Source organism: Simochromis diagramma, unplaced genomic scaffold (genome assembly GCF_900408965.1).
Source record: "Simochromis diagramma unplaced genomic scaffold, fSimDia1.1 OVJJ01000669.1, whole genome shotgun sequence".
Lineage (NCBI taxonomy): Eukaryota > Metazoa > Chordata > Actinopteri > Cichliformes > Cichlidae > Simochromis > Simochromis diagramma.
Genome location: NW_024387458.1, coordinates 5,657,005 through 5,668,845, shown reverse-complemented (window position 1 = coordinate 5,668,845; position 11,841 = coordinate 5,657,005). Strand labels below are relative to the sequence as shown.

The window sequence follows — 11,841 nt, the reverse complement described above, 5'->3', positions numbered from 1 at the left end:
ATTTGTTTTACATTTGCTACATCTGTTTGTTGTTGTTTTTTTGTTTTTTGTTTTGCAATTCATTGATTAAAAATGTATTGTGCAATTTTGTTTAGATTTGATTATGTGGAATTCTCAGAAAACCCATGTTTCAAATATCGTTAGCTTCATAGCATAAGTGCCTAAGTCATTTTTTGGTCAAATTGAGATTTTTGCCTAACTTCACTCCCCTACCACTGCTGCATCATCCTGTCCGTCTGCCTGCCGAAAACACAAAAAAATGACTTAGGCACTTATGCTATGAAGCTAACGATATGATGAAACTGAAATGATTTTAGGTGCTGTATTCCTTTAAAGCACCAAGTCGACTGTGCAATCTTATGAAAACAGAGTCTGTCTCCCTCTGAGCACGTTTCTTGGACTACAGGAAGGAGTTACATAATATAAAGGAATCTTGCAACTCCTAATTGTTAGCATCACCAGATGCTGTAATGCTAGCTGTCCCCTGACCCATTCTTAGATCAGTATCTTCCTCGGACTACGTCAGGCATAGTCTGAGGGCCATTCACATGCTAATCGTCCAGTTTGCCCCTTCAATTTCACGGTGACTTGAATTGTTCTGTGAAGGACATTAGTGTCTAACCTCTTTGCTATCGTGTTACAGAGCTTATCATTCAGTCTTTGCAAGGAGGTATTTGGTGCTGTGAATAGAGCCTCATGACAAGAAAGATTGGAAAGTCTTAGGATGTTTTATTAAGGTATTGAGGTGTTTTTTCTGACAAACCTTTTGATTTTATGAACAAACAGGATGTAAAAGGCAAAGAAGAATTTATGCCAGAAATAATGCACAGTAACTAATCACAACTAGAGTTATTAAGGCTTCAGGAGAAGCCAGTGTGACTGTTCTAAACCTGCCAGCGAGAACACACGTTTCACACACATAAGAAAGGCAAACGAGACAAAAGCGATATCTAATAGCACAAGACTTTGAGAAACCTTATATTGCCGAATGCTGCAAAACAGTGGCCTATCATCTCCACTTAAGAACAGAAGTTACCATTGTAGGCAGCACGTATCACAGTCAACAATCGCATTTTGGAGGTATCTATACATGTCTGTTTGCACTATTTAGCTTCTTAAACGGTTTTCTATTCCTGAATGCTTTGTCCTCTAGCATAAAAGGAAATAAAACCAGTGTAGAATTTGAAGACATTTTAAGAAGCTGCCTATTTCTCTTTTTACTCCAGATTTCTGTAAATATTCGCCTGATGTATATATACAAAACTGATCTGTCTATAACTATATAAAGTGATTGTTTTTTGTGAAGTTAGTTTTTATTCTATTATTTCATATTTATCTATTTTTATATCCTTTATTTAACCATAAAAGCCTCAGTGAAATATAAAATCCTTTTTACAATAGTTACCTGCCCATGTAAGCAGCAGTATATTATGTTACCAGGTATGGAGTTAAGGGCGTGGCCACCATTATTAACAGAGGTACCAATCATAGATCGTACAAAAGGTGGATGTAGCCACTGTGATGTCACCCATTGGTTTGTGAAGTCCTATTTGCAGGCTCAAGATTGGTGTTTTCGGACAACTTTATTTAAAAACAAATTATGCGACAAAGATAAGGCTTCCTGGAAAGTACAACCAACCAAGCAAGTGAAATTTTAGCATTTTATAAGTTACTTAGTGCTAATTAGTAGATATGTGTTTCTTGAGTCCTAACATTTTAAGAATGCAGCTTGCTAGTCTAGCTTAGCTAAGATTTACCCTCCCCCCTACAGGTGATATCTTTTGGCTAAAGAAAACCTCAATAAACTCCAAAAAGTAGTGTCCACAACCAGTGGTCTTCAAGCAGTGTATAGTTTTAGCCCTCAAAACCACATGAAGGTCAAACCAAAAATCAAATAGCTCAATGACGACTCTACTGCTTATGTAAATCATGTTGTTTTGGTCAGATGGGCTTAATTTGATAAAACTTGCATCCTTCTGGCTAACATTAGCTTTCTTGCTAACACGGATCTATGTGCATGATATCAATATTAGTTTTGCAACAATAGCAACACTGATCACACATAAAGAGATCACACATAGAGAGACTCGCTTTAAATTTTGTACTAGTCAAAAACTAATAGTTTTAATTGTATAAATTTAAGAATTCTCTGTTAGCTGTCTTGAACACACTCTACAACCCTGAGAGCTAATCCTTTGAGAGACTTTGGTCATTTGAAAGTCAATGTCTGAGCAGTACAGAGAGCTTTTGTGAGAAGCTGACAATAGAGCTCTTAAACCCATCCTGCCAAGGGAAAAAGTGGAGATAGGAGAATGGGTGAAAGTCGATTAGCCTTACCTGTGATAGTATAAAATCCCTCCCTAAGTTATCAAGAGTTGTTAGCTCTTGAGTCACCACTCCAGGTAAACTGCTAAAGAGCCATGAGGAACCTCTGACCTCAAGGTGGTTGAAGACATTACTTCTGTCAGGTAAGTGTCATATGTGTTATATTTTCTCAGACTTATTTTACACATTATCCTGTTATTGATAATTCTTGAATTTCTCTGCAGCACCACACTATGGCTTTTGTCAGTGCACTGTTAATGCTGCTGCCTGTTGCATGGTCATGCATTCCCCAAAAAGCAGGTAAAAACACTTTGACACAAAGATGAGTATGTATTTAACATGCTTGTGCCTCATGACCTGTATAGCATTTATATGTAGATTTTTTGGTCATTGCTTTTTAATGCAAAAATCACCATGCATCCTAAAACTATGACTTATATGAGTTATTTTTTATACATATATGAAAATTATCCCTAAATGTGAATAAAGCTCAAGAGGAAAAACAAAGAAGGAATTGATAACCACTACTGTCACAGTATGATTAAATAAACTGTAAGGTACAGTGTATAATATTCCCTTTTTATTTTCATTTTTACTTCAGATTACGTTATGGTGTCATGTTTCCCTAATGCCATAATTGCCAACGTCCCAGAGTGTCCTTACGGCTGGGAGATTGAACACTTGTCTCTCGGTGGAGTCTGTTACAATGGAATACACAGCCCAGGTTACTACCGCTTCATCATCCCAGATCTCACACCCAAAAATCACTCATACTGTGGGACTCAGTCTGAGGTGAGAAGCCAAGTAGGCCATAATAACCAGTACTTTGCCGCCATGCTTAGAGATTAATTTTGTCCGTTTTTCTTGAGACAATACCTGAGATTATTGTTGCCTCTTTACCTTACAATACAAAGCACCTTGAGGCAGCTGTTGTTGTGGTTTGGCACCATATAAATAAAACTGAATTGAAAGGTGAAATACTGACTTTTTATTTTGCAGACATAGGACAGGGGCTGGGAATGTAATGAAGGCATTGCATTGCAGTGCATTGCATTGAGAATAACAGACAATCAACAAAATACAGGGTCACTAAAATGCAATCATGCTGAGGTTATCCCAAGGTCTTGGCATATAAAATTAAAATGATCTATGTAGGTATGAACACTACTGCATTATTTTTTGTAATTAGGTCTTACTGTCCCTTGAGGATAGTACTCTTTAAATACAGAGAAGTCTCTCTCAGTTTATTTAAAAGTATTAATAACATTATTTTATACTTTTCATGCCACAGTACATTCCCGGCAAAGACCCCAAATACATCTTCTACAACTCCATTGTGTCCAACGATACTTCACTGACAGTCAGAAACCAGCCTGTGAACTACACCTTCAGCTGCACGTACCGAGCAGCCTATCTGGTTAATAATGCGGTCTTTAGCCAAAGGTAAGCACCAGTTCAGGATACGAGATGACCACAGCTGCTGTCTGGATGATATGTGCCTTCTGACCCAATGACTTGCAGCGTTTTTACTAAACCCTCTGCTTTTTCCAGAGTGGCTACAGTTTATGTCAACAATGGGAGTTTAGGCACTTTTAGATCACAGTTGTCTATGAATGTGTTCACGGTGAGTAGCTGCTCAAAGATTCGCCCGGTGGAATCGACATGTTTAACGTAATAAATGCTTTTTATCAGTGTGTTTTTGTTATAAATACTGTCTTTAATAAATGAAGGTATTATCGTGTACACACCACGATCATTGAATGCAAACGAGAACTGCAGACATCTTGAAAAACACAAAATGTCCCATATTTCATAGAATTCAAAGTTCCTGTATGCCAAGGACGCTCCCTATGTGATTGATACCTCTGAGATCGGCTCTGAAGTATTCATTGGCATCGAGGCAAAAGGTCTAAGTAACAGGTAGACTTTAGATGTTTGTATGTTTATTTTTGTAGTTTTAAAGGTAAGATTCTCCCAGATTTCTAAAGCGCATTTGTCCTTTATATCTCAAAGATTCAAAGTTGTGATAAACAACTGCTGGGCAACTCCTTCACCTTACTCCACAGACAGGAAAAGGTGGAGCCTCATCATTAAGAGGTACTAAAACACAAAAGGCTAAAACAACTTAAGGAACATTTTGTTCCCACTTCTTTATGTTTTATAGGATGTTTAATTGCTGTTTTCCAACAGCTGCTCCTCTGACAACACTGTGACTATTTTTGAGAACGCCAAAGACAGCCGCTCCATGTTCAAGTTCAACTCTTTCCGCTTCCAGCGGCAGGAGAAGGTGTCCACTGTTTGGCTTCACTGTGAGGTCCAGGTCTGTGATGGAGAAAGGATCACCTGTCAGCCAGTGAGTGTTTTGTTATTTAATGATACCAAAAACATTATAGCAGTCGTTCCCATCTACATGTTGCTGTTTTGCAACTGCTCTTTTTAAATGTCATAGTAGAAAAAGCACAGATGTTGCTAATAACATTAACTGTGGCTCTGTTGTTAATTTCCAAAGTTTGACACGCACTAGATACAAAACCTGAAACATCTAAATGGAATTCGGCTATTACAGTTTTCTCAGAGTTTAGGTCTCTTAGTCAATCTTCTTTAGCTCATCATCTCTGAGAGCTGATTTTCTTCCAGGTTTACCTGATTTCTTCCCTTCCCAGCAGATCACTTAATAGATGCATTTACAATCCTGCAGGTTAATCTGGGCTGACCAAACCATTTTAGATTAAACTCATTAAACTCACTATCAATGGACTGATGCAGACTGCAAGGCTAGCAGCATTAACCAATACATTTTAAGTCTAGCTTCCACATAGCTGGTAAGTTGCCTTTACTGGCCAGTCCATGTTTTGGCCTTTGACACCATGCAATTATAAACTGAATAACAGATCACTATAACATTGAATTCTGTGTCTTTATACAGTTAGGTACTTTTTCTGCAATAACATTTACAAATTAGTGATTTTCCTCTATTAACAAAAAAGCTAATTTCACATTCTGACTGGTTGTTTTTCAAGTTCTTATACTGGCCTTTAACATCAAAGTTGAGTACAGTGTAAAAAACAAACAAACATACTAAACAGGAGACCATGGTTGCTTTTTCCTGAAGAGCCCCTGCTCTGTGAGGAGTTTGCCATCAGACGTAGACCCAAATGGGGGGATCCTTACTGCTGAATTTCACATTAAAGGTAGAGTAAACCGTGGCATATTTATGACTGAGATCAATAAAGAGTAACTCATGCAGTCGATTGTATAGTATGAACAGTACTGTTTTTTTTTTTAACAGGTAATCAGTCTTCTAATAATGGACACATAACAGGTAAAAAACAATGCGATGATAATTTTGATTGAAATCATAATCGAAACAAAAATAATCTGAACAATTAAAATATTTTGGTAACTAAGGTCTTTTCTGCTTTAAATAAATAGAGTTTAACTGAAATGTTTAAATCTGTGTATTGCTTTGTACATGAGCTGCAAAACCACTCAAGTTTAACATGAACTCATCCTCTCAAGGCTTACGCTCAGCTAATCGTGTTCAAACTTGGTTCTCATTCACTGAGGTTTGATCTGTTAATTTTTTTCTCCTTCTTTTAACAGGCATCTCAGTGCTCATCCTGCTTGTGGTCCTGATAAACACATGTTATGATTTCATCAATGGATCAAGAATTTTATAAAACAAAATCATCAGTTTCCATTAACACACAAACACAGAGGGGAGTGCCACCCAGGACTCAGGGAGCGTATGAATACATTCCTCCCCATGCGATCATTATCTCACAATATGATTTTTATTTAGCATGTTTATTGATGCTTTGAACCTTGTGTGATATTTCACTCCTTCCTCCAATAAAGATTCATTACATTTTGAAAGAAAAGGATTTTTTTCCATTTGTTCCAAACCATAAAAAACAAAAAACAATTTTATTCAGTCCTTAAATTAAAACCAAATTTTCGGTCTGACAGCACTACAACAAACGGAGCACATGACTAAACATAATATTACATTTTTTTCTATTTCCATGACACAATCTAGAACAACTATAAAATGTCTTCTTCATTTCATGTAACACTGAAAATAAAAACTCTAATATGGGATTTATTTATTCAGAGGAAAAATGAAAACAGATTTTAAATCTTGTTGTTTGCGTGTCATGTTTTTATGGAGTGTTTTATAATGGGAAGAGGTGTTTTTCTCAGTGATCAATCACAGCTCAATCACAGGTATTTGATTATTATTATAATAAGCATTATCAAACTTCTGATTTACATGATCTAACCAAACCCCACAGTGATTGAGTTTAGTTATTTGTGAAATAGTCATATGACAATAATAGAAAAATACTCAATTACTGATTTATTTATTCTCTCCAGGTCTCAGTGACCAAACTGTGCACAGCTGAATGACAGATGTTGATACAACAACCAGCTCTGCAGCTGTAAGAATAAATTAGAAATGCTTGATTAGCTTACAAAATATTTTCTTATGAGATAACTTTAGGCACGTCAGACCTGACTACATGTGCCACAACAAACAGTTTGAATGGAACGCTAAGCATTTTGAAATAATTTACAGCCTTGTGTGCAAAAGTGGATCCACTAAATACTTAAATCACAAAGAATAAAGAATTAGAACTGCAATTAGTTGCAATCCAAACTGCAGTCTCTGTTCATGCATTGTGTTCTGCATTTTCACTTTGGCCTCCATCCACATTTTGTCTCTAGTCCTTCTTTTTATACATGGATGACTCAAACTCATCTTGCATGGAATTTTTTAAAAGCTGTTAAAAACTGATATCTTAAAATAAATTTCTGCAGTATTCCCTGCTAATTAATATGCGCCTTTTCTCTTTAGATGTGTACTGGAGGCATCGTGGGTTCAGTTATAGGAGGTACAGTCAGGTTTTTTGGGGCTCTTTTGTCTTCACCTCTGGTCACTCCTGGTTTCTTCAATGGGAGAAAATACAGTAAAACAATAAAAAATACAAGTCATTATACAATACAACATATATACATATAAATAAATATTTGTGACTATACCTCTGTTTTTACTGGTGAAGAACCACGGTCAGTGAAGACAGGATTAAATCCAGCTCTGTTCAGCAGCCAGTACGTCTTTTGAGTCCCTTTACCCTGTCACAAAGAGAAAGACATTCTGGTCAACCTAACATCTTTGTTATTTCATTTCGAGGGAAAAAATATTACAGACTGTTCACCTTCATTTGAATTTCTCCTCTTTCTTCCAGTTCAAATGATCCAGCCTGGAAAAGAATGTCTGCCGTGGACTGAGATACATGAATCTTCAAGGCTGTATGTGACATACACATATACTTCTAAAGAGAGATTTTAAGCAAGACAAACTCCTAGGTTTGCATGTGAGTTCAACAGCTCTGCATGTTTAATCATGCAAACATGTTAATATAGACCATCACATCAAGTTAATTTTTAAGGCATAATACGACTACTGTAGACTGTTAGCCTGAAGATTAGCACAAAATACAGAAGGAGAATGCCATAAATATTTGTAGGTATAAACCAACCAAGAACTGGACTAAATGAAATGGATATTATGAAATTATGAAAAATTAAGGGATTGTCAACATAATTAGAATTCATCCTCAAGGCACCATTAGCATCTAGAGAAAATTTGATTTCCTTCTCATACACTGTACCCAACATAAACTCGTATGAGTGATGGATATATCTAACAAACCAAGGACACTGCACGTTAGCCACTGGTCTCTCTGTTGCCAATGGGGTCAGCTCTGGCTGGTCATGTGAAAGAATGCAGTCTTGTGGAACTTGGACACTGACTTTACTTTCAGGCCTTCAGACCCAGAGAGTGCATCTATCATTTATAAACAATGCCACAATGATTCATTCAAAAGTAGCCAAACTGACTGAAATCTAAAATTGTCAAACTTATAGTGAAGCAAGAAATCAATAGTCATAAATGTTTTGATTTATCTGAAAAATGCACTGTCATTTCTGCCCTATTAAAAAATTAAAGTGACAATAGTCACTTCAAATCATACCACAACTACATAAATCTTATTTTTTTAGGGTTATTCAGAGTTTAAATTTTGAAATTTCAACTGCTTACTCACGTAAGCTGTTGCTTTCCATGCGAGAAGCTGTGTTCACTGTGTCACCAAATAGGCAGTATCGAGGCATGGTGGTCCCTACCACTCCAGCAACCACTGGACCTACAACATTTTTAAAAGTCAGAATGGATTTTGTTTAAATTACTCAAATGTTCAATGCACAAACTATTTTTCCCACTACAAAGTCGTTCATACTTCTTGTCACTTGTACTTAGGTCTCAGTAATAGAGCTCTAGGAGCTTGTCAGTGACCATATGCTAGCCAAGTGGTGACAAAGGAAAAATGTGTATTCCATGACCGTGTTTGCTGGAAATTGCAGGGTAGTGACTAGTGTGAAATTGGTCCAAAAAGTATATAGTCCTGGACCAAAAGCCCCCGTCCAATGGCTTTGGTCACGATTTCCATGGTTGCCAGTAGTTTGTATGGAAGACACCAACTTAAATATTTGCAAATAACTGAGAAGTGCAACACAAGCCAAAAAGAGAAGTTTTGCCTTCAGCGTAAAAGTTGTGTCTTATTGGTGAAACCAACACATTTTAAAAGATGCAACTTTTACACTGAAGCCAAATAATGTCAATTTCCAGTTTTGCTTTGCACTTTTTGAAGTTGCACTACCTCTTTGTGGTTAGTCTTTTCAAACAATTCAGCATCTTCCAAGAAAACTATGGGTAACCGTGACAATCTGCTAGTGACCAAAATAATCAGAAGGATTTTTCTTTGTGCAGCATTCTCTTTGTGACTAATTTTACCCAGCAACAGCCACCAACCTCCAGCAATCACTCACTAACCAGTTGGGGTACTTTTCAAGACCTTCAAATTCTGTAATGCCATGGTCTCCATTGCTACTGTATCTTACCAGAGTGTATCCCAGTGCGAATTGCAAGGCTCTCATTTGGCATGTGACGGATTCTGAACACCTTTATGCCTCTCATGAAATGTAGCGCCATTGTGGATATCTCCAAAGCATGCAAGTTTCCATTGCTGATAGGCAGACCACTTGCCACCATGTATGCATCACCAATTGTTTCCACCTTGTAATGTAAAGATGTAAATGACATTTTTTAAATAAAATAAAGCTAGAAGAAAATAAAACATAGCACAAACAAAAAAAAAGATCCCTGAAATTTCAAGGAAATTAAAATTTTCATTAAACAATTGTAAATTGTTTTTTTTTTTTATTTCGTGTAATAGCAAATAAATTTTCTAAAGTTTTAACTTTTAAGATTTTGCTTTTAATCAGATATGATTTCTCTGCATTGCTGGTTAAATTTATTTAATTGTTTTTTTCTTAATAAGATAATGTAACTGGATGCTGAGTCAGTAAATATGGAAGGAAATAGTAAAGCTATTCTCATGTCTTGGTAAGAAAGTCAATATTTATCAAAATATCTATCGTATGATAGATATTTTGCTTTTTATGATCACAGTATGTTCACTGTCACTTACTTTGTAGACATCATACATCTTGATGATGTCATCAAAGAGACTGTAGAGGTCGTTGAGGAATGTTACCACTTCCATCGCAGAGCTGACTGAGCACATGGAAGTGAAGCCGACAATGTCAGAAAAGAAGATGGTGACCAAGTCATAGCTTTGTGGCTCCACTGACTTCCCTGACATCAGCTGTTCAGCAATATATCTAAAATCATTGCAAAAAAAACAACAACACAAGATAAGGTTGACTGAGTATAGCAATACAAAATTATATAGTTCCTTTGTTATCAAGTACCTTGGCAACATGCTGGCGAGGAGCTTGTCTGCACGAGTTTTCTCCACTGTAAGCTGATTGGTCCTCTCCTCCACCACGTCCTCCAGGTGATTTGCATACTTTTCCAACTTGTCCACCATATTATCTAGAATGTTTGCATGGCTACAAGATAGAAATTCATCATTAATCCTTTTGCAATGAGGATTTAGTTAGGTTAAATCTTACTTAGATTTGAGTAAGACTGAAGACAGTTGGAAGTTTTAGCTTGTGAACTTTAACATTTATGGGCATTATGGTAAATTTGTGTCTCACTTAAATAAAAATGTGGAATATGACTTTACACAAAAACTTTATAAAATAAAAATTTAGGGGTATGATATTACCTGTCTGGACTAATGTCTTTCAGCCGCCTCCGTATAGAACCAAATGGCGGTCGGTAGTCAGGGTTTTCACTCCAGCAGGCTTTTAGCAGTGCATTGATGTTCTCTTCAACCAGCTGTTCAGACAGCACTGGTCGGAGGGGTTCCCCTTGAAAAGGTGTACTCAACTGCATAATAATCTCTGTAAGAACATCTAGCATTAGAATTTAATGGGCTATATCTTTCAACTTTTGGTTCAGACTAAAATATAATACCGGAAAAATTGCCATAAAATTTTGTACTTCAATCCAATGCTACATTATTTCACATATACTCAGTAATCCACAAAGATACTTAAGAACTTGGTTGAAACCATCACATTTTAAAGTTATTACAAAACTGGGATAGACTGATAATTACAGCGCAAAAGAAAATGGAAGTAGAAATGCTTCTAATGGTGCCAAATTGCCAGAAGGTAAATAAAGCTGGAGATTGTAGCTAACTAACAGTAACTGATTTTGGGCGTTGACAAAAAATCTGTAGGTTAAGACAGTTAAGAAATCATGCCAACCTTTAGGGTCCAGATTGATGTCCTGATACGGACCAGCTTTGGAGTTGTACATTAGTTCCCACATTATGATGGCAAAGCTGTAGACATCACCTTTGGGTGTTCCATTGATCGGGGAACCGACCTGTCTGAGAAGCTCAGGGGCAATCCAGTACATCTCTACAACATGTTCTCGTGTGTTACTTCTCCATCATGTGAATTTATTTAGGATAACAGTGATTATTACAACAAATTCTGATTTCACTGACCTTCGTAATTGGGGTTTTCCAGTGAGTTCATCTTGCCTTTGTTTCCATATTTAAACTCCCACAATCCAAAGCCAGAGAGTTTGATTTGTAGTCGGCTATCCACCAAACATGTGCTAGGTTTCAGGTTCCCGTGAAATTTTAGGCTACTTTTGTGAATAAACTCCATTCCCTGGACAACAATTTAATTATTTTAAGATTTAAATAGTAAAACATTTCAGATTACAAAATACATATTCAGAATTTTAACATATAAAAGTAAAAAAAAAAACAAAAAATGGTATACGTACAGTTTGATGTCTATTTTAAAAATGTGAAAATACATTTCCAATTGATTTTTTAATTGGAATTAATTAGATTAATTAATAAATTCATTCATTCAGTCATCTGTTTCTTTTTGTAGATATGTTTTAATTATTTTATTTATTTATTTTTACAATTTTTTAGTCACTTTATGACTTAAGTTCCTGCTATGGACCTGAGTACATTTTTTTAAATTGTTATTAGAATAAGAAATTTACTCATTAAA

At 36.2% G+C, this 11,841-nt stretch overlaps 2 protein-coding genes across 2 annotated transcripts; one reads left to right on the top strand and one right to left on the bottom strand.

Annotated features, from left to right (window-relative positions):
• Window positions 1-296: 296 nt before the first annotated feature.
• tectb (tectorin beta) lies at window positions 297-6,267 on the top strand. The gene is made up of 10 exons (XM_040014501.1): window positions 297-2,625; window positions 2,927-3,117; window positions 3,617-3,768; window positions 3,877-3,949; window positions 4,142-4,245; window positions 4,339-4,422; window positions 4,516-4,678; window positions 5,438-5,516; window positions 5,615-5,647; window positions 5,929-6,267. Exons 1-10 carry the CDS (start codon window positions 2,559-2,561, stop codon window positions 6,003-6,005), a joined length of 1,023 nt encoding a protein of 340 aa, XP_039870435.1. The 5' UTR covers window positions 297-2,558; the 3' UTR covers window positions 6,006-6,267.
• LOC120723144 (guanylate cyclase 2G-like) lies at window positions 6,198-10,987 on the bottom strand. The gene is made up of 7 exons (XM_040014500.1): window positions 10,524-10,987; window positions 9,879-10,302; window positions 9,289-9,463; window positions 8,436-8,534; window positions 7,545-7,636; window positions 7,369-7,461; window positions 6,198-7,275 (listed from the first exon to the last, which is right to left on the bottom strand). The coding sequence occupies exons 1-7, from the start codon at window positions 10,718-10,720 to the stop codon at window positions 7,180-7,182; spliced, it is 1,176 nt and encodes a 391-aa protein (XP_039870434.1). The 5' UTR covers window positions 10,721-10,987; the 3' UTR covers window positions 6,198-7,179.
• Window positions 10,988-11,841: the final 854 nt, after the last annotated feature.

Coding starts and splice junctions, on each gene's coding strand:
- tectb (XM_040014501.1), top strand. CDS start 2,559: ATGGCTTTTGTCAGTGCACTGTTAATGCTGCTGCCTGTTGCATGGTCA. Junction 4,246..4,338: donor GCAAAAGGTCTAAGTAACAG/GTAGACTTTAGA, acceptor TATATCTCAAAG/ATTCAAAGTTGTGATAAACA. Junction 4,679..5,437: donor AAAGGATCACCTGTCAGCCA/GTGAGTGTTTTG, acceptor TTTTTCCTGAAG/AGCCCCTGCTCTGTGAGGAG.
- LOC120723144 (XM_040014500.1), bottom strand. CDS start 10,720: ATGCTAGATGTTCTTACAGAGATTATTATGCAGTTGAGTACACCTTTT. Junction 8,535..9,288: donor TCGCACTGGGATACACTCTG/GTAAGATACAGT, acceptor AAAATGTTGTAG/GTCCAGTGGTTGCTGGAGTG. Junction 7,462..7,544: donor GAGGAGAAATTCAAATGAAG/GTGAACAGTCTG, acceptor TCTTTGTGACAG/GGTAAAGGGACTCAAAAGAC.